Raw genomic sequence first — 21,810 nt, 5'->3', positions numbered from 1 at the left:
ATTCAAACCAAACTCTTGTGTAACTCTCAAGGTGGATGTGCAGGTCACCTTTACGAACGGAATTGACCGCTTCAATGGCCATATCTTTGCACTTAATAAACCTGAGGATATAGGGATATTTACTGTCATATTTCATTTGCTTGGTATTCATTAGTTTGTCGTCCCCAAAACTTTCTTGCTTCAGTTGCTTCAATAAATTTAATTGTCATTGTTTACAAGTATACTTTACTAGTTTTAAATGTATCGTGAATTCCTTACCAATGCTAAAAATAAGTCCCACTTTTAATTATAATAATTTTTACATTACCACCACAACAGTAACTTTAAGATGGCAATATTACATTACGTTGACAACACTTGAAGAAAATGAAGTATATATATATATATATATATATATATATATATATATATATATATATGAGAGAGAGAGAATTTATGCAGTGTTGAGATTGATGAAATATATTAAAATCTACATACATTATATGCATATTATCTAATATATATTAATAAGTTATAATATTTATATATACAGAATAAAGTAAAAAATATATTAAATTTATATTTTAAGATAGATATATTTTTTTTAGCGAGTAAATAAATAAATTTGTATAAACATATAATATTATACCATTTTGTGTTGTGCCTTTGGACATAGGTTGTGGGCTACGTATTTCCTTCGACTGAGAAGCCGATTTTTGGTTTCTATATTTTGGCGACGAAAGTCATAATAAACATTATTGTATTAAATATGCAGCAGATAATTTATTAATATTATACGTCATTAGTATTTTCGTTCGTGAATGTGATGTAGATTCATGTAATCATGTATAAAACTACCGTAATTTATCCGTTACTAGTATAACATGTTAAGGAATTACACAATTGATTAGATTACTGTAGTGCTAAATTACTAATACAAGTCACAAATGTTATTGGTGATGATTCCTGTATATAATAGCCGAAATTTCATTCGGAACTAAAACGCTCTTATACTGGCGCCATCCTAACTCTAATATTTTTCGCAGTATTTACTTTCTCTATCGTCGGCATTCACTTAATTGTCTATTTTTATTATTCAGCATTTAACCACTATTCAACTTATTAGCCCATGTGTACCGTAACTGAGACCGATAAATGTCTGTAAAACTTTAGACTAGGTATGCTCACAGTGACCCTCAGTATAAATGTTTACGTCTTATCAAATATCAATGCTAGTAGTAGTCGCTGATGGTTTTGATCGCTGGTAGTGGTCGCTGTCTTATTTGGTCGCTGAGAGTGTTCGCTGGATGTGGTTGCTGCCAGAGGATTTAGATAAGCAAACATGTTACGATACAGGATATGTCAAGTCCGTCCTGGCCGCCTCATTCTTAGTGATATTAATAATAATAATAATAATAATTAACGGTTTATTGAAAAAGTTCTGCAGCCCGAAGGCTGAAAATATACATTGGACATAAATGACTTATTACATACATTGGTGGTTAAACAAAAGCCTTCATTAGAGATAGGTAAAGGAACATACAGTGAACATTCAGATTAATGTAGGTGTTGAACAGCAAACACGTAGTGTAGTAACTCTCTCCCAGATGGTGTTAGGAGGGGCCTACGTGGTGTAGTAGTTCCCTCAGATGGTGTTATGAGGGACTTGACGTGGTGTAGTAATTCCCTCACAGATGGTGTTATGAGGGGCATCACGTGGTGTAGTAATTCCCTCACAGATGGTGTTATGAGGGGCCTGACGTGGTGTAGTAATTCCCTCACAGATGGTGTTATGAGGGGCTCACGTGGTGTAGTAATTCCCTCACAGATGGTGTTATGAGGGACCTGACGTGGTGTAGTAATTCCCTCACAGATGGTGTTATGAGGGGCCTGACGTGGTGTAGTAATTCCCTCACAGATGGTGTTATGAGGGACCTCACGTGGTGTAGTAATTCCCTTACAGATGGTGTTATGAGGGACTTGACGTGGTGTAGTAACTCCCTCACAGATGGTGTTATGAGGGGCATCACGTTGTGTAGTAATTCCCTCACAGATGGTGTTATGAGGGACTTGACGTGGTGTAGTAATTCCCTCACAGATGGTGTTATATGAGTGAGGTGTGGCCCTAGGCCTTCCTATCGTAGACGGATTAACACATCGCTGGTTGTTGGGTCTCACGGGCCGTTTTCACTGGGTACCTGGGACCTCACTGTGTGAAGGTTAACTTGAGTACGACTGTTACTGTTGAGTTGTTCTCACTGACTTAAGCACTGTTCACCAATGTTCACCTCTGTTTAACACTGGTTCCATTCCTTTCCTAAATGAAATTGTAACTTCTGGCGAGAACTTGTTGATATTCCGGTGGGGAGGAGGGTTCAGGGAAGGGAGTTGGTATGGGCCAACTTAACAGTTGACCTGGCTGCTCCGAGAGGAGTGCCAGGTACGTCTTGACCCTTCGGTGGTCAAGGATATTCCCCGTGTGGGTGTGTTGCCGCCTTACAGAACTGTGGTTGTGAGTTCTAGTCAAAGAGCAGCCATGAAAGGTAGTTATTGAATTCGGAAAGTGAATAAATTTGTGCAGTTACTTACGTTTGCGGGTATGTTTTTAACTTGTACTGATAGGAATTTTAGTTTAAAACATCGTCCTGTTTCTAATCTCAACTTTATCATCATCGCCACTCTCCCACTCTTGTTTTTACGCTATTATTTCACTTGTTGCCACTACACTAATCTCGGGAGTTTTATGCTTGCAGTCAGTAGTTTGGACAATTCTAAGACACTTTTCCTCAATGGCATTTCTGACGCAAATTATGTTTAAGTGAGATATTTAACAATGTTTTAAGTATGTTCGTACGTGGCAGTACACACCCACAACATGGAACGACTGTGGAGCTCCCAAGCTAGGTTAGGTTAGGTTAGGGTTTTGTTTTTCTGATGGTTTTCGATGTGTTTTGAATACTCTTAACCTTGATTTTTATAGCAAATCTTTAGATTCTGAGATGGGAGGGGACTAATCTCAGGAACTACTGATTTGCACTGGAAATGTAGGTATAATTCGTTGATAACACATGAAAAACCACCGGAAAAAACATTGTTTCAACTTCAATTTCGTATAGTGGCAACAAGTGAAATTTTAATGTTTATACTATTGTTACAACGAATTTTTTGGTTCCTAAGTTGTACCTTTATATTGAAGTTAGTCATCACAGATAAAAAGTTTAGGGGTAATAACTTTCATGATATTTAAAGGGTATAGTCCCCACCAATTGGCTTCCTCAGCCACCTACTGTATTGTACAACACTTCACCATAGAGCAGAAATAACTACCAGTTGCATGAAATTTCACCCTAGAACATAATGCTTTATGGTATTATTTTAATTTTGATCATTGAGGGAATCTTAGTAATTTATCTATTGGAATCAATAGTTTAGACAATATAAGACAGACACTTTTCTTCTATGACGTTTCCCTCACAAATGACTTGACCTAACCTCCTAACTGGAGCCGGATGTAAGTCGTTTGTGAGGGAAACGTCATAGAAGAAAAGTGTCTTATATTGTCTAAACGTCTGCCAGAGTCGTATTGTATGTACGAATGATTTTGCGTGCGTGTGTGCACGGTAATCCTTCTGGCTAGGTAAATCCGATAGTAAGTGATGATGACGTGTCTGTGTGTGCTTGTGTACAATATCTGTACCAGTTTTGCTTATACAGTATCATCTTAAAGGGCCCAGTGGGCTGAACACACGCTCGCTTCCTTACTTTTATTTTTTATTGAAGCAGCATGACACACGGTACAAGGATGACAACAACACGCTACGGTACATATTTCGTAAAAATTATGCAAATCATGCTGAAACATGCTAAACTCTCCTGTTGAAATTTACTATGTAAAGGCGCGACCAAATTGAAGCTTATACAATTTATTTTATTTTCACAGGTAACTATTAAATTAATGAATTTGTTGAAATTGTGCTCAATTATCCTGTAGCATAACTATAAAATCTGAGAATATATTTTGTAGGAGTAATATGCAAAACACCATAGACATGTTCACACATCGTAGATGACTAACATGCACTGTATATGTTGACTAAACTACAGCTTTTGTTATTTTAACATTACATTAAAAGGTCTCTTGGTGTAAAAGGCCGCCAACATTCACTACCTTATGATAGCAAAATATATAGAGAAGATCTACCACAGTTGGTGTCATTTTCTTTTCTTTTTTGAGGGAAACTATTGTATTTGTTTCCCACCGGTTGTTAATATTCTCCAGCCATTCAAACCAAACTCTTGTGTAACTCTCAAGGTGGATGTGCAGGTCACCTTTACGAACGGAATTGACCGCTTCAATGGCCATATCTTTGCACTTAATAAACCTGAGGATATAGGGATATTTACTGTCATATTTCATTTGCTTGGTATTCATTAGTTTGTCGTCCCCAAAACTTTCTTGCTTCAGTTGCTTCAATAAATTTAATTGTCATTGTTTACAAGTATACTTTACTAGTTTTAAATGTATCGTGAATTCCGTACCAATGCTAAAAATAAGTCCCACTTTTAATTATAATAATTTTTACATTACCACCACAACAGTAACTTTAAGATGGCAATATTACATTACGTTGACAACACTTGAAGAAAATGAAGTATATATATATATATATATATATATATATATATATATATATATATATATATATATATATGAGAGAGAATTTATGCAGTGTTGAGATTGATGAAATATATTAAAATCTACATACATTATATGCATATTATCTAATATATATTAATAAGTTATAATATTTATATATACAGAATAAAGTAAAAAATATATTAAATTTATATTTTAAGATAGATATATTTTTTTTAGCGAGTAAATAAATAAATTTGTATAAACATATAATATTATACCATTTTGTGTTGTGCCTTTGGACATAGGTTGTGGGCTACGTATTTCCTTCGACTGAGAAGCCGATTTTTGGTTTCTATATTTTGGCGACGAAAGTCATAATAAACATTATTGTATTAAATATGCAGCAGATAATTTATTAATATTATACGTCATTAGTATTTTCGTTCGTGAATGTGATGTAGATTCATGTAATCATGTATAAAACTACCGTAATTTATCCGTTACTAGTATAACATGTTAAGGAATTACACAATTGATTAGATTACTGTAGTGCTAAATTACTAATACAAGTCACAAATGTTATTGGTGATGATTCCTGTATATAATAGCCGAAATTTCATTCGGAACTAAAACGCTCTTATACTGGCGCCATCCTAACTCTAATATTTTTCGCAGTATTTACTTTCTCTATCGTCGGCATTCACTTAATTGTCTATTTTTATTATTCAGCATTTAACCACTATTCAACTTATTAGCCCATGTGTACCGTAACTGAGACCGATAAATGTCTGTAAAACTTTAGACTAGGTATGCTCACAGTGACCCTCAGTATAAATGTTTACGTCTTATCAAATATCAATGCTAGTAGTAGTCGCTGATGGTTTTGATCGCTGGTAGTGGTCGCTGTCTTATTGGGTCGCTGAGAGTGTTCGCTGGATGTGGTTGCTGCCAGAGGATTTAGATAAGCAAACATGTTACTATACAGGATATGTCAAGTCCGTCCTGGCCGCCTCATTCTTAGTGATATTCCCCGTGTGGGTGTGTTGCCGCCTTACAGAACTGTGGTTGTGAGTTCTAGTCAAAGAGCAGCCATGAAAGGTAGTTATTGAATTCGGAAAGTGAATAAATTTGTGCAGTTACTTACGTTTGCGGGTATGTTTTTACCTTGTACTGATAGGAATTTTAGTTTAAAACATCGTCCTGTTTCTAATCTCAACTTTATCATCATCGCCACTCTCCCACTCTTGTTTTTACGCTATTATTTCACTTGTTGCCACTACACTAATCTCGGGAGTTTTATGCTTGCAGTCAGTAGTTTGGACAATTCTAAGACACTTTTCCTCAATGGCATTTCTGACGCAAATTATGTTTAAGTGAGATATTTAACAATGTTTTAAGTATGTTCGTACGTGGCAGTACACACCCACAACATGGAACGACTGTGGAGCTCCCAAGCTAGGTTAGGTTAGGTTAGGGTTTTGTTTTTCTGATGGTTTTCGATGTGTTTTGAATACTCTTAACCTTGATTTTTATAGCAAATCTTTAGATTCTGAGATGGGAGGGGACTAATCTCAGGAACTACTGATTTGCACTGGAAATGTAGGTATAATTCGTTGATAACACATCAAAAACCACCGGAAAAAACATTGTTTCAACTTCAATTTCGTATAGTGACAACAAGTGAAATTTTAATGTTTATACTATTGTTACAACGAATTTTTTGGTTCCTAAGTTGTTTCTTTATATTGAAGTTAGTCATCACAGATATAAAGTTTAGGGGTAATAACTTTCATGATATTTAAAGGGTATAGTCCCCACCAATTGGCTTCCTCAGCCACCTACTGTATTGTACAACACTTCACCATAGAGCAGAAATAACTACCAGTTGCATGAAATTTCTCCCTAGAACATAATGCTTTATGGTATTATTTTAATTTTGATCATTGAGGGAATCTTAGTAATTTATCTATTGGAATCAGTAGTTTAGACAATATAAGACACTTTTCTTCTATGACGTTTCCCTCACAAATGACTTGATCTAACCTCCTAACTGGAGCCGGATGTAAGTCGTTTGTGAGGGAAACGTCATAGAAGAAAAGTGTCTTATATTGTCTAAACTACTGATTCCAAGAGTTAAATTACTAAGATTCACCAGATGGCCAAAACTAAAACTGTACCTGCTTTCTTGCATCATAAAATGGTTGAAAAATGCACGAGCAATACTGTATACAGTATAGTTTTACAAGATATAAATTTTTATATTTCTTTTGACTTCAAATAATGGTGGACCGTGGCCAACCATAAAGTCTTCTCGCTTATCATGTGTAGATACTGTAGTTGCATAACTTAATTTGCTGTATTTCAGTATATACTTACTGATCATTATTTAGAGATTACAGAACTGTACATGTATTTAGTTTTGTTCATAAGCTTATATTTATTGGAATAAGAGATGGTAACACATGTACTTTAGCTATATATGAAAAATTTTTTTTTCAGATTTAACACAGCCTCTGGCCTCAGGCTATAAACCAAGTGAAGTAGAGCAAGGCTGGTACTCATGGTGGGAGAGCCGAGGATTCTTTCGTAGACGAGGAGCACAAGAAAAATTTGTCATGGTTTTGCCACCACCCAACATAACTGGGACACTCCACCTTGGTCATGCCCTCACTTGTGCCGTGCAGGATGCCATTGCCAGATGGTGTGTGCTTTTGAGACTATATATTATCACAGTTTTGTACCATGCTGTAAATGATATTCATTATGAATGATTCATGCATATTGTATTTGTACTATGCCACAGGCTGACTGGGATAGGGTGGGCAGTGCTTTATATCATTGTGGTAGAACAGACAGTGCTTTATTTGACCAAGTTGGCAAAAATTAACTTAATTTTAATATACAATACCTGTATCTCATTAAATTTATCATCATCATCATTTTATGGCAATTGTGACTCATAGCTGCTTACCTCTTAAGGCATCAGATGCGAGGACACGAGGTGGTGTGGGTGCCAGGCTGCGACCATGCAGGTATTGCTACTCAGGTTGTTGTGGAACGTTATCTCTGGGCAACAGAAGGGAGCACAAGACACCAACTAGGTAGAGAAAGGTAAGATACTGTACTGTACTCATTCGTGGCATTATGTGAAATATTCACTTGTCCCACACACTGCACCTTCTGCTTGAACCTATTTTATACTGAACAGTACTTTTGTGTCCACTACTCAAAAAGGTCTTCTAAATGGAACTGTTCATTTTATTGTTCCTACTGTTAGTAAGTATTGTGTCATGTGCTGGTTTGACTTTAAAATGTATCAAAATAACTGTGTGGTTATTTGAGACCTACTGTTCCATTTCTTTCAGATTTGTCAATGAAATATGGAAATGGAAAGAAGAGAAGGGTACACTGATATATGACCAAATGAAGAGGCTGGGCACTTCTCTAGATTGGGACAAAGCCGTATTTACTATGGATGCTGTGAGTACAGTATTGATGTTCATGTTTAACCTTTTGCTGTGTGAGATGTGAGGTGGTTGCCACCTCTCCTGGTAGTGAGTTTTTAACTGCAAATTTTATACAGTACAGGGTATAGAATAATAATGTTGATAGTAATATTAATTTTAGGTGTAAATCTTTATAAACAATTGATTTTCTTTACAAACCACATGTAAATCTTTAAAATTATAGATTAATTGATGGAAATGCAGTTAAAGCTGTAAACCATTATATTACTGTATGTTTTTCAGCACATGAGTGAAGCTGTCACTGAAGCTTTCATTCAGCTGTATGATTCTGGTTTAGTGTACAGGAAAAATGCTCTAGTCAACTGGTGCTGTAGTTTGCAGTCAGCAGTCTCTGATATTGAGGTTGAACACTTGCATTTGACGGGCCCAACAGAGCTTACAATTCCTGGATATGATAAGCCTGTCACGTTTGGGAAGATGTATGACTTTGCCTACAAGATCAGTGGTTCAGGTAAATGGTCACATCTCATCTATTTACTGTGTATTCTCTAATTTCTGTAGTAAATCAGAAGAGCAATGCAGGAGTTATTACTCCTTAAAATATTATTTCTGCTACAGTATCCAGTTTACTGTACTTTACATTCTCATGGTAGTGTGTGATACAGGATATATTAAGCATTTTGGGTGTCCTTGAACCTTTTTTCTTTAACATTTCCAACTTTCTTTGCCCTTATTTTGTCACACCATTTCATGTTAGTGTCTCCAAATTACACCTTTTAAGAATTCACTAAGCTGTACCAATTCTTTTAAAACAATCTTCTTTCATAGATTACACATTGTTTAGTATTAATACTGTATAGAAAAGATACATGATGTTGAGAGACCCTTGTTCAGGTGTAATAAAACAGCAAAATCTTATACAGTATTCATTTGTTTTTTCATGTGACTTTTATTGTAACTGTCTGTTAATGAGGGCCTACTGTATCATTTAATTTTAAGTTTTATTGCTTAAGATGGTTTAGAAATGCCTGCACATGTGTTTGAGTTTAATGTGAACATTGATATTGGTTGATTTTAAAACTGATTCCTTATTTTTTATGTTATTTACCAGATGAGGAACTTGTGGTTTGTACAACACGACCAGAGACCATGTTGGGGGACACAGCCGTCATGGTTCATCCTGAGGACAAGCGTTACATCCATCTCCACGGCAGACACATCATCCACCCATTCCGCAAAGACATCATACCTGTTATTACTGATTCTCAAGTAGATCCCCAGTTTGGCACAGGTGCTGTACTATACAATATACTAGTGTCATGAGATCCCTCATAAAATGTATCTCATGAGTGATGTATAAATAATGTACAGTGTCATGTCTAATAGTCCATTGGAGAATCATCTCCTCCATATTTCGGTTCACTTTCATAAATATTAGTACAGGTTGTACCTCTCTAGTCCGGCATTCTGTGGTCCGGAAACTCCTGTGGTCCCGAATTATTTTAGTTTGCCCAATAGTTAGATAAGCAACTATTTTTATTTTTTTTATTTTTTTATTTTTTTTTTACTTATCTGAATTATTATTATTATTATTATTATTGTTATTATTATTATTATTATTATTATTATTATTATTACAGGAGTATTACATTTTCGCCCCTCAGGCCCCAATGTGGGTCAGTGACCTCTGCCCAGCTGGGCTAATCCCCGTAAAAAAAACAACAACAAAGCCGCGGTAAATTAAGGTTTGTTTACATCCGGCAGTTCGGCTCTCTCTCTCTGTTTGTCTGTACAGAGTACAACATTTAACCCTTTAATATATATATATGAGCAGTAAATAAGTGTTGCTTTCATATTCTTATGTAGAGTAATGACGATATGTTTTCACATGTGCTCACTTACATATGCGCAGTCTCACTGTTTTCCTTTACCAATAATGATTAGCTACTTTAATTGTTCTATTTATTAACATTAATAACATTACTTCAAACAACCATATTAATTTTTATATTAATTTTAATACAGCTACAACCAGGGTCTTATTTTTCTTGTTTTATATGTAGAACCAATCAGTCACTGGCTTTGTTAACATTAACAAAACAATGCTGGCAGCCGTCTCGTCTCCTCGTGTGTTTTGATATTCCACGAATTATTAATGAATTGTATTGTTCATTTTGCACACAAACATTAATTCAATAAAAAAAAATCAGAAACATTAATTAAAACATATATGAACAGTAAATAAGTGTTGCTTTCATATTCATGTGTAGAGTAATGACGATATTTTTTCACATGTGTGCACTTACATACGCGCAGTCTCACTTTTTTCTTTTAACATTAATGGTTTGCTACTTTTATTGTTCTATTTATTAACATTAAATAACATTACTTAAAACAACCATACTTGTATTAATTTTTTACATTAATTTTACGACTGTACAGCTACAACCAGGGTCTTATTTTCGTATTTTATATGTAAAACCACTCAGTCACTGGTTTTGTAATCAACGAAAACAATGCGGTCTCATTTCCTCGTGTGTTTTAATATTCTACGTATTATTAATGAATTGTATTGCTCATTTTGCACACACAAACATTAAGTCAATAAAAAAGACATTCAGTAATAAACAATAATGAATCTTTTGTACATAAGAGAAATGACGCTGTTTACACGATTGTGCACGTCTGAACGTTGGAGGGCTGCTCAAACCCATCAGAATTCGAGTTTCTGCCGTCAAAATTTTAAATTATGTAGTGTTTTTTTGTGTGTCCAAATAAAAAAACGTTGAATTAAAACCTCGCGAAATTTGAGAAGCTACTGTACAACATTTAACCCTTTAATATGTCTTCAAAGAGACCACGAAGCAGTGAAAGTGGTACTAACGTAAGTGCAAGTCATTATCTGTCCAGGAAAAGGGTGAATTTCCATGGTCCGGAAATTTCCATGGTCCGGCACCGGTCAGGTCCCGAGGTTGCCGGACTAGGGAGGTACAACCTGTACAGTGAGTTCTGCTATAACGCGTGTTTTGATAACGCGAATTTGCTCTAACACGATTTATGAATTGGGAACGATATTTGTATAACGCGAACGCTTGTTTGCTATAACGCGATTTTTGCTTACTATTTCTCCAATTTTGTGGTATTAACTGTGAATATGGTAAAGAAGAATGTCAACAAGAAGCGTTCTGGTGATAGAATTCCCGGTGATGATCGTAAAAGAAAGGATATAACACTTGAAGAGAAGCTCGATTTTATCAACCTCAAAGTCACCCTTCTCCCCCATCAAGTTACATTCATATTTTTTCAAGGTAAAGTGTTACATTTACTGTATGATTTCATTATTAGATATGAATGTAATATTTATTTAGACTGTGCTATCCTTTGTGTTAGGCCAACTACTAAATTTTTTCGATTTCGAGTAATCTGCACCTAACCCTATTTTCTCCATAAGCCCTGTTATTTCTATTACGCGCTTTTCTATAACACTATATTTTACAAGAACACAATTATCGCGTTATAGCAGAACTACCTGTACTGTAATTTTGGTATTCTTTGTTACTTGATGCTCACATTAAGTTTTTATAATGTTAGTAAAAGTGACAAACAATGTATTTTTACACAGAGAATAGAGAAAATTTTCAAACTTTTCCCATGTGTTCTATACTGGCAACAGAAGATTGAATTAGATATAGAAATCCAAATACAATAACACCAAACATAGAAAACCTTCCAAGAATGTTATTTTCTATAGATATACTGTATGAATAAAGAAAAAGGAGAGAGGTTGGAGTAAACATTCTCAGAAGACGAAAGTTGTTAGGGTAAGATTTATTGGCTATATAAGACTTAACATTAAATGAGAATAAATGTAGATAATAATGAAAACAAGTGAGGAGCTATTACGAGGAATGTTCCACCTGAAAAAGATATATGAGGTGATGAACAAGTTCACTGGGAGTGGAGGCGAGGCTCTCGTTCAGTGGAGGTGGGGTGGTGGCCAAGTACATGATTATTGGGTGGCAGTGAGCATTCCTCTGTATAAAGAAAAAGCAAGAGAAATTGAATGAAGAAATTACAGAGGAGCAATATATCTTAGCAATTTGAAAGATTTAAGTGAGATGAAAGTGATATTGTTTACTTACAACCAACAGGTGTGGTGAAAGTGACACCCGGCCACAGCCAGGATGACTATAGTGTAGGACAAAGACACAACCTTCCACAACTAACAGTGTTTGACGAACAAGGAAGAGTGATGGACGTTGTTCCTGAATTCAAGGTGAATTTTTTTTCCTTTTTATTGTTATGGAAGTTGTAAGGTACAGTACAGGTAATTGTTAGTGTCTGTTTTGACAAATGTGAGATTATTGGTCGGTTCTGATTATGCTTGGCATTCCTTTGAAATTAAGCCACTCTAGTTGAGGCTCTGTGGTGTAATACCTCCAGTGTTGTTCATATGAGAATTGCTGTTCTTATCTTATACAGTATATTAAAATGTGACCTGATCTTTAAGATTACTTTCCTCAAACTGCATGTCCAGTTTTCAGGAATTTAGTTTTTTGTATTTTTGTCCAAAATTGACTTGTGGGGATGTTAATTTAGTGATTTCTGGTTTGGTTTGTCACATGATTCTCTATTCAAAGCTGTAACTGAGTTTGTTTTCGTATTCCATGCAGAACTTCCCAAGGTTCAAAGCACGACAAGCAGTGTTAGAAGCACTCAGTGACCTGGGACTTTATCGTGGATGTAGGGCCCACCCCATGATGGTACCTCGCTGTAGTCGAACCCAAGATGTTATTGAACCTCTGTTGAAGCCCCAGTGGTAAGGCTTACAATTTTAAAAACACTAATTTAGTAGGTTTAAATATTTTATTAAATGTTATGTTGTAACCGAGATAAATTTTGCATGCATGTCCAGGCAGCCACAGTCCTAGTAGATTATCAAGAAATTTTCCTCTTAAGTCTTGGTGTTGGCGCAACTCACATTCCTTCATGGTTTCTCTTACATAAACTGTCATAAGTACTCAAGAATCTATAATCTACTGATCATATTCTCATTATTCTTTGCTTCGATGAAGAATCAGCCATTTTGGGGGAAATTCTGTTCAGTGGATTTTCAAACACACATTTTGTATTCGAGACAATTCGTCAATGAGTCATATCCATCTACAGTATATTAAACTTGCAATATTCCTGGTTGCTCCTCCTGTTGCTCTCTTGTTGAGGAAAGTGTCCATATTTGTGTATGTGACTTTTAAGAGTCCTCAGTAGTGACTCTGACCTTGGTAGTGGACCTGGCCTCCTTCCATTCTCAGCAGCTGCCTCATTTACTTTATCCACTGCATGTGGTAGTGTCTTCCTGTTCCCCCTTGTCCATTCCTCTGGTTCTGCACTAGTACACATGGCTCCACTACTTATATTTTAAACATTAAAAGTACATGTAAATGACAAATTAATGAATAACAAGCAAATGAAATATGACAGTAAATATCCCTATATCCTCAGGTTTATTAACTGCAAAAATATGGCCGTTGAAGCAGTCAATTCCGTTCGTAAAGGTAACCTGCACATCCACCCTGAGAGTTACACAAGAGTTTGGTATGAATGGCTGGAGAATATTAACGACTGGTGTGTTTCTCGGCAACTTTGGTGGGGCCACCGTATTCCAGCTTATTGTGTTCAGTCTGACAGTGAGGAGTTCTGGGTTGCTGCAAGGTCCATAGAAGATGCAAAGAGTAAAGTTGCAGAAAAAGAAGGTATGCCACTTATAGTTGTCATATATAAGATGTGGAGATCTGTAATATTTTGCTGTTTACAGTACTTTTAAGTTTACTTTCTCATACTTGACACAACTTTTCTATGAATCCAAACCATCATTTTTAGACTACTTCTCTCCCACTTTTATGTGGGATGGATCAAGGGAAACAGAAGCTTCAAAGAAAGAGGTATAGGTACAATGTTAAACCTCCCATGGTCTTTCGATGCAAATTGCATCACTAAGCATTCCTGTGCTGGTGCAACCCCTCCCATTCAGTCGTATCTCACACTGAAAACAACCCTCCCATAAGCAGAAAAGCAGAAACAGTGGACTGGCTCTATCAATAAGTTCCTTCCACTAGCCTCGTGGACTGGGAGATGCATCTATAAGTGTGCAATTTGGGTCTGGATTGATCTACCCAATGTTTACTAAAATGGTAAAGTGTTCCTGTTACCGACGCAAGTTGCATCGAAAGACTGCGAGGGGGTGAGATTTCCGACCATGGCCAAAAGTACCAGAAGGTTAAGATAACAAAACTTCCATTAGAATTATGTGGGTTAATTCCTCATTTGACATTTACATTACTGTGAATCCTTCCAAATATTGCATTGAATTGTTTGATTTCATTTTAGATTACTTTTGTAAATGAAATACTCTATACAGCATGCAAATATAAAATTTTCCAAGTGCATAAAGTACTGTGCCACAATTTTCAGGAATATCTGAGTTGAGCATAACATCAGTGCGTCAAGATGAGGATGTGTTGGATACATGGTTTTCTTCAGCACTCTTCCCTTTTGCTGTGTTTGGATGGCCAGAGAAAAGTGAGGCCTTGCAGAGCTACTACCCCACCACTCTCATGGAGACTGGCCATGATATTTTGTTCTTCTGGGTGGCTAGGATGGTTATGCTTGGAACACACCTTACCAGCGAACTACCATTTAAGGTGCATTATGAGTGTCACTGCCAGCATGTTTATAATGTTCAATGTCATTTGAAAGAAAGAGACCTGTACTGTACTGTATCAGATACTTTAAATGATAATACAATACTGTACCTGTAATATATGTCTCTAGCAAGAATGTCTTTCTGGGTGGTACACATACAGTATGTTAAGTAATCATTCTTCACTTTGTTTATAGTTTAGCATTTTCTTTGGTTATTAGGAATTGGCAGATAACATTACTTAATTACAGTACATTAATTAACTTCAAATATATTGCAGTTCTTCATTGATCAATACATACTGTAGTGCAGTACTGTAGTTAATGTGGTGTGGAGGCTAACGTTACATAATTTTTAGTTATCAGGACCACAACATCTTAAATTTAAAAAAAAATTATGTCACCTGTATAGAATGCATACTGTTTATACTGTACAGTATATATATAATATATCTTTCTCTCTAGGCTGTATTGTTACATGGCTTGCTGTGTGATGCCCATGGCCACAAGATGTCAAAGTCACGAGGGAATGTGATTGACCCAATTGATGTTATTCAAGGAGCTTCTCTAGAGGTATGTGTTCTTGGGGGGCCACACCACTGAACGAGAACAGCTTAGCGAGAAACATCTCTTACTGCAGTTAAAAAGAATGAATTACAATGAAAAGGGGAGTGTTGGTTGGTACAGTACAGTGTATTGATTCTAGCCCCACAGTACCAGTATTAAATTATTAAATCCATGTAAATTGAGGGTAAACTGTACAGTATTTTATATCAGTGCAGAAAGGTTGAGTACAGTTGTTGTTGACTGAGTCGAGAGTTAACACCATTGCCTTATAAATGAAATATTAACTCTTTTGTGATGCTATTGATATGCATTCCATGATACATGATACATGACTTTAGACATGGTTGGCACTAAAGAAGCAGGTGATGTACTGGGTAATTGTATTTGAGAACTTGAATATTGAGTGTCAAATTGCACACTGTAGTCACACATCATGGCTTCACTACTTTGTTCAGGGAAGCAAGATCCTGATTGTTTGAGATACCAACCCAGTTAATGTAAGTTACAAAAATGTGCAGTGATTTATATGTTTCCAAGACTACAGAATGTGAAGTGTGCAGCTGGTATGAAATAATTATGTGTACTGTATTCAAATCTGTATTAACACCCATTCAGTAGACTATTGTGGAAACATTAAGCACTCCTCTCTACATTTAGGTGCTTAACAACCGTGTTAAGTCAAGTGAAAAGAGTGGGATACTGTCAGGACAAGAAGTGTCAGAGGCCATAAAAGGACAAACCTCAAATTTCCCGAATGGTATACCAGACTGTGGTGCAGATGCCCTCAGGTTCACCCTCTGCTCATACAATTTCAAAAGTAAGTACTACCAAGTATAACTTTTAGTTGCACATGTGAATATTACATTGTTTGGTATTTTCCCCTACTTTTCTAGTTTGTTTACATTTACAAAGACAGAAATTGTTCTTGTAAGTCCTTCGCAAATGAACTGGATCATGCTTTACTTTGTGTTTGATGGACTTTGATGTTTATTGGGTCACAAAATCACGTTACAGATAAGCTTCTCAGCGTGGATATTAACCGCATGGAGCAGAGCAAATTCCTGGGCAACAAAATATGGCAGACTGTACGATTCCTTTTATCTGCCCTGGAAAAGGTAGAGAATGGAACACAGTGTGCTTCCCATGTGCACTCTTCTTGCAGGTTTGTCATATGAATTTTAAGTCAGTTAGATTTTAGAGGAAACTAAAATCTGGGTCAAATGTTTACAGAATTTTGCCTTCAATCTGTATATTTAATTTTTCCTTTACCTCTTTATTCTTCTCAAAATCCACGATAAGTCGTAATACAGTACTGATAAACTTAAAACAATTTTCCAGCTTCTCTGTTTCAATTAATTCCTTAAATTGTTAACAATAAGGATTTGTGCTGCTCAGTGGGTGACTCAACATAGGTCTCACAGATACAGGAGTTAATAGTAACAGTCTATCCTAAACTCAACATATTGGTTTGGTTTAATTCCCTCTTTGAGAACTGGAAAATAATAGTTGGTAGATAATAATTGTGTAAAAAGTCTCTCGGGCATTATCACAATATATGCCACACTTTAGTAAATGGAGTTAGATACAGTAGAATAGAAGATTCGGTCCACTGTGTGTCACTCAAAAAAGATTAAAATAGCCATTAATTTTGGTGCACAACTTCCACTCCGCAGAGATGAATCCATTGATAGGTCCTGAAGATTGATTAACATACTGATACACAAGTGCTGTAAAATATTTCAAGATGGAGAGAATATTTTCATGGTTGTTAATGACATCCAACACTATAACATGTTATTTCCAGGGCGGATCTTGGCATGATGGATAAGTGGATACTGAGTCATATGTCCCGATTAATCTGTGGAAGTAACCAGTGCTTTGAGGCGTACGACCTGCATCTTGTTACTACAGGGTTTGTGACCTTCTGGTACAATCATCTCTGTGATGTTTACCTGGTATGTGATTTTAAGGATTGCTTAGTGAAATATTGTAACACTTGAGTTTGTTGCCTTAGCTCATTCTCTCTTGTTAAATTCTTCACTACTGTTTAATAAGTCTTTCCTACTTTTACTCCATTTTCTTTGAGTGTTTTGACCCTTTTTTCTCTCCTCCACTTCAAAAAGGAAGAGGAGTAAAGATAATAGATAGAATGCTAGATAGAAATTTATTACCGAGGAATACTCCAGTTAGTGAGGACACTTTAGTTCTCTCTACCTGATCTCTGGCTGTCCTATTTTATTAAACTGTTATGGTCATTGAGAGAATGGGTAAAGTTTATGTTCATGTTGATACCCTGAATGTTAGACAACTTCGATATTAAGATCTTTTTATTAATTGATGTTTATTTTCTGTTTTCCAGGAAAGCATCAAGTCAGTTTTAAAACAGGAATCTGATGTAGCCAAGTTATTAGCATTACAGACACTTTGGACTTGTGTGGATGTTGGGTTACACGCCATCTCCCCCTTTATGCCTTTCCTGACAGAAGAACTGTATCAGAGACTGCCAAGGAATGGCCATAAGTTTGAGAGCATCATGCAGTGTGACTACCCTCAGCCACAACAGGTTGGATGATACACAGTAGTTATCATAAAAAAAAGACGAAATAAGTCTGTTGCTTGTTGCTCTACTCCAACATACCTCTTGGCATATGACTTAATCTATTGCATTGCCAGGGTTGTAATTCCCACAATCAATCAACCAACATACCTCAGTATTTTGCATCAGGTGTTGCCAAAGTGTACTTGTTAAAAAGAGTTGGATGATTTAGCTGCCATTTCATATCATTAGATTGGAAACAACTTGACTTAAGAACTGTGGAGGCAGGAGGAGCAACTGGTAGAAGACAGGGTAACCAACTCCAGATCTCGAGAGAATTTAGGAATATATTTTGATTGGTTTAGATGTACAGACATGTTTGATTGGATGGGGCTTTAAATGTGTCCATATTGCATCTTGTAGATATATTGGTTCAGCACATGGGATTTGAAAACACACATGAATTACAAAAAAATTTTATCAGTGGTTGTGCTGGAGAGACCAGATGGTAGAAGACAGGGTACAGAGTTTACTTCAAGTGGCCGCAGCATTCCGAGCCCTCAAGACAACCTACAATATTACGCACTACAGAGTACAAGGTAATGAACCTATGATTTCATAACACTGATAATGAATACCAATGAATCCTACATTAATTATTTTTATTTTTTTATGATTTAATTTGCAATGAATGCAATTAATTGTGTTGGGTGTACCAAATGGATATGTTAATAAAATTACAATTTGTTCTAGGTAGTGTTGTCAGTTCAGATAAAGACCTGACTACTGTGCTAAGGGAGAATTTGCGGGTTATAAAATCCCTAGGTCGTATACTGTCAGTGACCATAATAGATGGGCCTGCAGCACCTCCAGCCACTTCAGCAGTAGCAATACTTTCAGATTCAACTGCTGTTTACCTTCACCTTGAGGTAAGTCTTCTCTCAGTATCTGTATTAATTAGTCAGTGGTTCTGGTTTTATAATTAAACTTTAGATCAGCTGCCTCATTTGTAAGATGACCTTATGAGAGCAGCAGTACACATGAAAAATAGAAATATCGGGTATGCATTGTGTTGAATGAGATATGTTAGTATGGAGATTCACAAACTGCTGGAAGCCTTATTAACCTGAATCTTCCAGAAGTTGTGAATGTCAGCTTTTAATATCCCCCTTTAAAGGCAATGATTGCTAGAAATGATAGGTCAATCTTTGGATTAACCCCAGTTGCCAGTTTGAGGTTACTTGGACCATATCCACCTAACTTTGGCAGTGCATTATAAATGTGTTGTGCATTATTGACTAACTTTTAAAATTAATTTTTCTGATCAAACCCCCATTTCTATATAAATAGAAACATGTGTATGAGAATATACTTTGTGTCATGAGTAATATGAACGAGTTGACTTCGTGTTCTTGTTCATAAATGGGTAATTTGGTTTCATCCTTATCTTTTCACTCAATTGATCTTAAAAAGTTCCTTCTTTATACATCCCAGGGTGTGATTGATCCAAAGAAAGAATTGATACGTTTACGAAAGAAACTCGGCAAGCTGCTGAAAGAGGAGAGTAAGATGGTGAAAATTGTTTCTTCTCCGGGCTATGAAGAGAAGTCACCAGCCCACGTCCAGGAAGCTCATCTTAGCAGGGTAAGTGTCTTATTGTTCCCATACTTATACTGTGTGACTGTCTATCTATACTGTACCTGTATTTGTCTACAGGAATTCTTTATGTTTTATGAATTTGCCATTTGTAAATTTATCTTTCACGATCAATATAACTTTGGCTATTTTTTAGGCTACAGTTGTTGTCTAAACTGTTTGGATTAAATATTTTGTCTGCCATTGTGGGTTTCTTCTTTTACATGTGACACGTCATAACACAAACCCTCCCCCCACCTCACGTCCTCCATCCCCTTCAGTCCCACGATTGAGTTAACCTTTTGCCATCCTGCTCCGACCTTCCATCCCACCCAAAAACATCGGGTTTGGTCTTGAGGGAGAATTGTTGTCATTTTAATAAAACACTCTTCCTCAAGGTATTTTTAACATAATTGTCATCATTCCTAGCCATTCTTCCCTTCATTACAGGTTGACAATCCCTTATCCCAAATCCTTGGGGCCAGATGCATTTCGGATTTTGGAATTTTTCGGATTTCAGAATGGTTATGTTAGGCTTTCTCCACAAAAAAACTTTAGGTTTTCAGAAGTTTTCTGTTTTCTGAATTTCGGATAAGGGGCTTAACTAATTAAGTACTTACAGAAGAATACATTAACACCCATATTGCACTTTGGAAACTCATAGTTGGTGAGTAATTAGCATTTAAAAATATAATTAAATTATCCAAGGGTCATTACTGCCACTAATTACCTCGCAATTGAACCGTGGACTATATATTTGAAATCAGCATGCTCTGGAGTACTGTACCTACATTGTGATTTTCAAAAAAATCAAATTTTTGGGCCAAAACTGTCGAGAAGGTAAGCCTTACCCCTTGGTAATTTTTTGCCCAAAATATACTTTTTTCACATAATTGAAATTTAAAGGGTTTTAACGAATTAAGTACTTACAGAATAACACATTAACACCAAAATTGTACTTTGGAAACCCATAGTTGGCGAGTAATTAGTATTGAAAAATATAATTAAATTATCCAAGGGTCATTACAGCCACTAATTACCCCGCAATCGAATCGTGGACCATATATTCGAAATCAGCATGCTCTGGAGTACCTATACATGTATTAAAGTTTTGTATTTTACTTAGATTAGATCATTTTACCTAACTTTGTCCAGAATCTGTGGCGCCCCAGATGTTGGTGATTGCCTAATGGTTAGTGCCGGCCCTGCATTTAAGGTTGATAATATTAATGCCATTTTATTTCAGTCTTTCAGGGACTCTTTCTTTATAATGTAGGTTGGTTATCAAATATAACATACTGTAGACACTCTCATTACTTTTTCTCATCCATTCCCTCTTTTACCATATTGTCCCCCATATTGTCACATACATCATTCCACTACCATCAATACACAGTATATAATGACATTGAATCTCATACTGTAGCAACACTTGCCTTTCATAATGTCTACTTAATAATTAATTAAAGTTTGTTATTTTCAGCTGGCCTCATTACGAACGGAACTTGAACAATTACAGTCCCTCATCTGCAGTTTGGAGAAGATGTAATAAAACCCCAAAGAGACATTGGTTTAGGTAATATTGTTATCCTGTGGATGGCCGTACTGTATATATGTAGACTGTTATTTTGTTACTGTAATAAATATTTATATAAGAGATAGCTCTTAATAGTTTCCTAAAGTGTGAAGGCTATCAAGAATAAATTGGGAATATTTCACAAACATTGTAATTGATAGGCATTGTTCTGGGTGATTTCTGGTTTGGGTTTATTGCCTCTTTGCAACATAATTTTCCACATATGCCTTACATCTTTGTTTAAGTATTTTCACATCTCTTTGAGGATGTCTTTTTAACAATGTCAGCAGTTGGCAGTACTAATCTGTGAACCAACTGGGGGTAGATGAGATGCAGTAGTTGAGGAAAGTGGTTAATTTCCTACTAAATTCCAGTCTTTCTCTATATACTGTTGGCAGAGAACTCATGTAGATGATTAGAATCATAACACTTGAACTGCAATATTGACCTGTCATTAACTATTTTTCAAGTAATGACATGACTATACCCAACACTAAAGGCGTTTTTGATGCACAGAGTAGCTAACGTGTTAGCTAATCTGTATGTGCAGACGCTGCTTTTGACTTGTGCACATGACACATTCATAGGGAAAAGCTAACACCTTGATCAGGCGTTAGCCTTGTGCAACGCCCAGGCGGCCCAAATAGCTAACAACCAATCATCGATTTCTCCCACTGAGAATATTTTGAATAATATTGAAGATTTGAGGGGA

At 36.1% G+C, this 21,810-nt stretch overlaps 1 protein-coding gene across 2 annotated transcripts; it reads left to right on the top strand.

Moving 5' to 3' along the window:
• Positions 1–1,233: 1,233 nt before the first annotated feature.
• Positions 1,234–21,179, top strand: LOC121860773 (valine--tRNA ligase-like). 2 transcript variants are annotated; one of them, XM_042358139.1, is made up of 20 exons: positions 1,234–1,372; positions 2,447–2,522; positions 7,118–7,319; positions 7,598–7,729; positions 7,984–8,098; positions 8,368–8,596; positions 9,197–9,376; positions 12,237–12,361; positions 12,759–12,904; positions 13,588–13,838; positions 14,557–14,786; positions 15,250–15,357; positions 16,009–16,168; positions 16,366–16,513; positions 17,156–17,306; positions 17,711–17,914; positions 18,372–18,486; positions 18,641–18,816; positions 19,382–19,531; positions 21,006–21,179. In XM_042358139.1, the coding sequence occupies exons 1-20, from the start codon at positions 1,322–1,324 to the stop codon at positions 21,069–21,071; spliced, it is 3,015 nt and encodes a 1,004-aa protein (XP_042214073.1). In that variant the 5' UTR covers positions 1,234–1,321; the 3' UTR covers positions 21,072–21,179. The 2 variants fall into 2 exon arrangements, with proteins under 2 accessions (XP_042214073.1, XP_042214072.1); XM_042358138.1 differs by lacking the exons at positions 1,234–1,372; positions 2,447–2,522 and adding an exon at positions 5,539–5,716.
• Positions 21,180–21,810: the final 631 nt, after the last annotated feature.

Source organism: Homarus americanus, unplaced genomic scaffold, assembly GCF_018991925.1.
Source record: "Homarus americanus isolate GMGI-L3 unplaced genomic scaffold, GMGI_Hamer_2.0 scaffold23617, whole genome shotgun sequence".
NCBI lineage: Eukaryota > Metazoa > Arthropoda > Malacostraca > Decapoda > Nephropidae > Homarus > Homarus americanus.
Note: the sequence above shows the minus strand (reverse complement) of the source record. Positions and strands in the feature narration are given on the sequence as shown.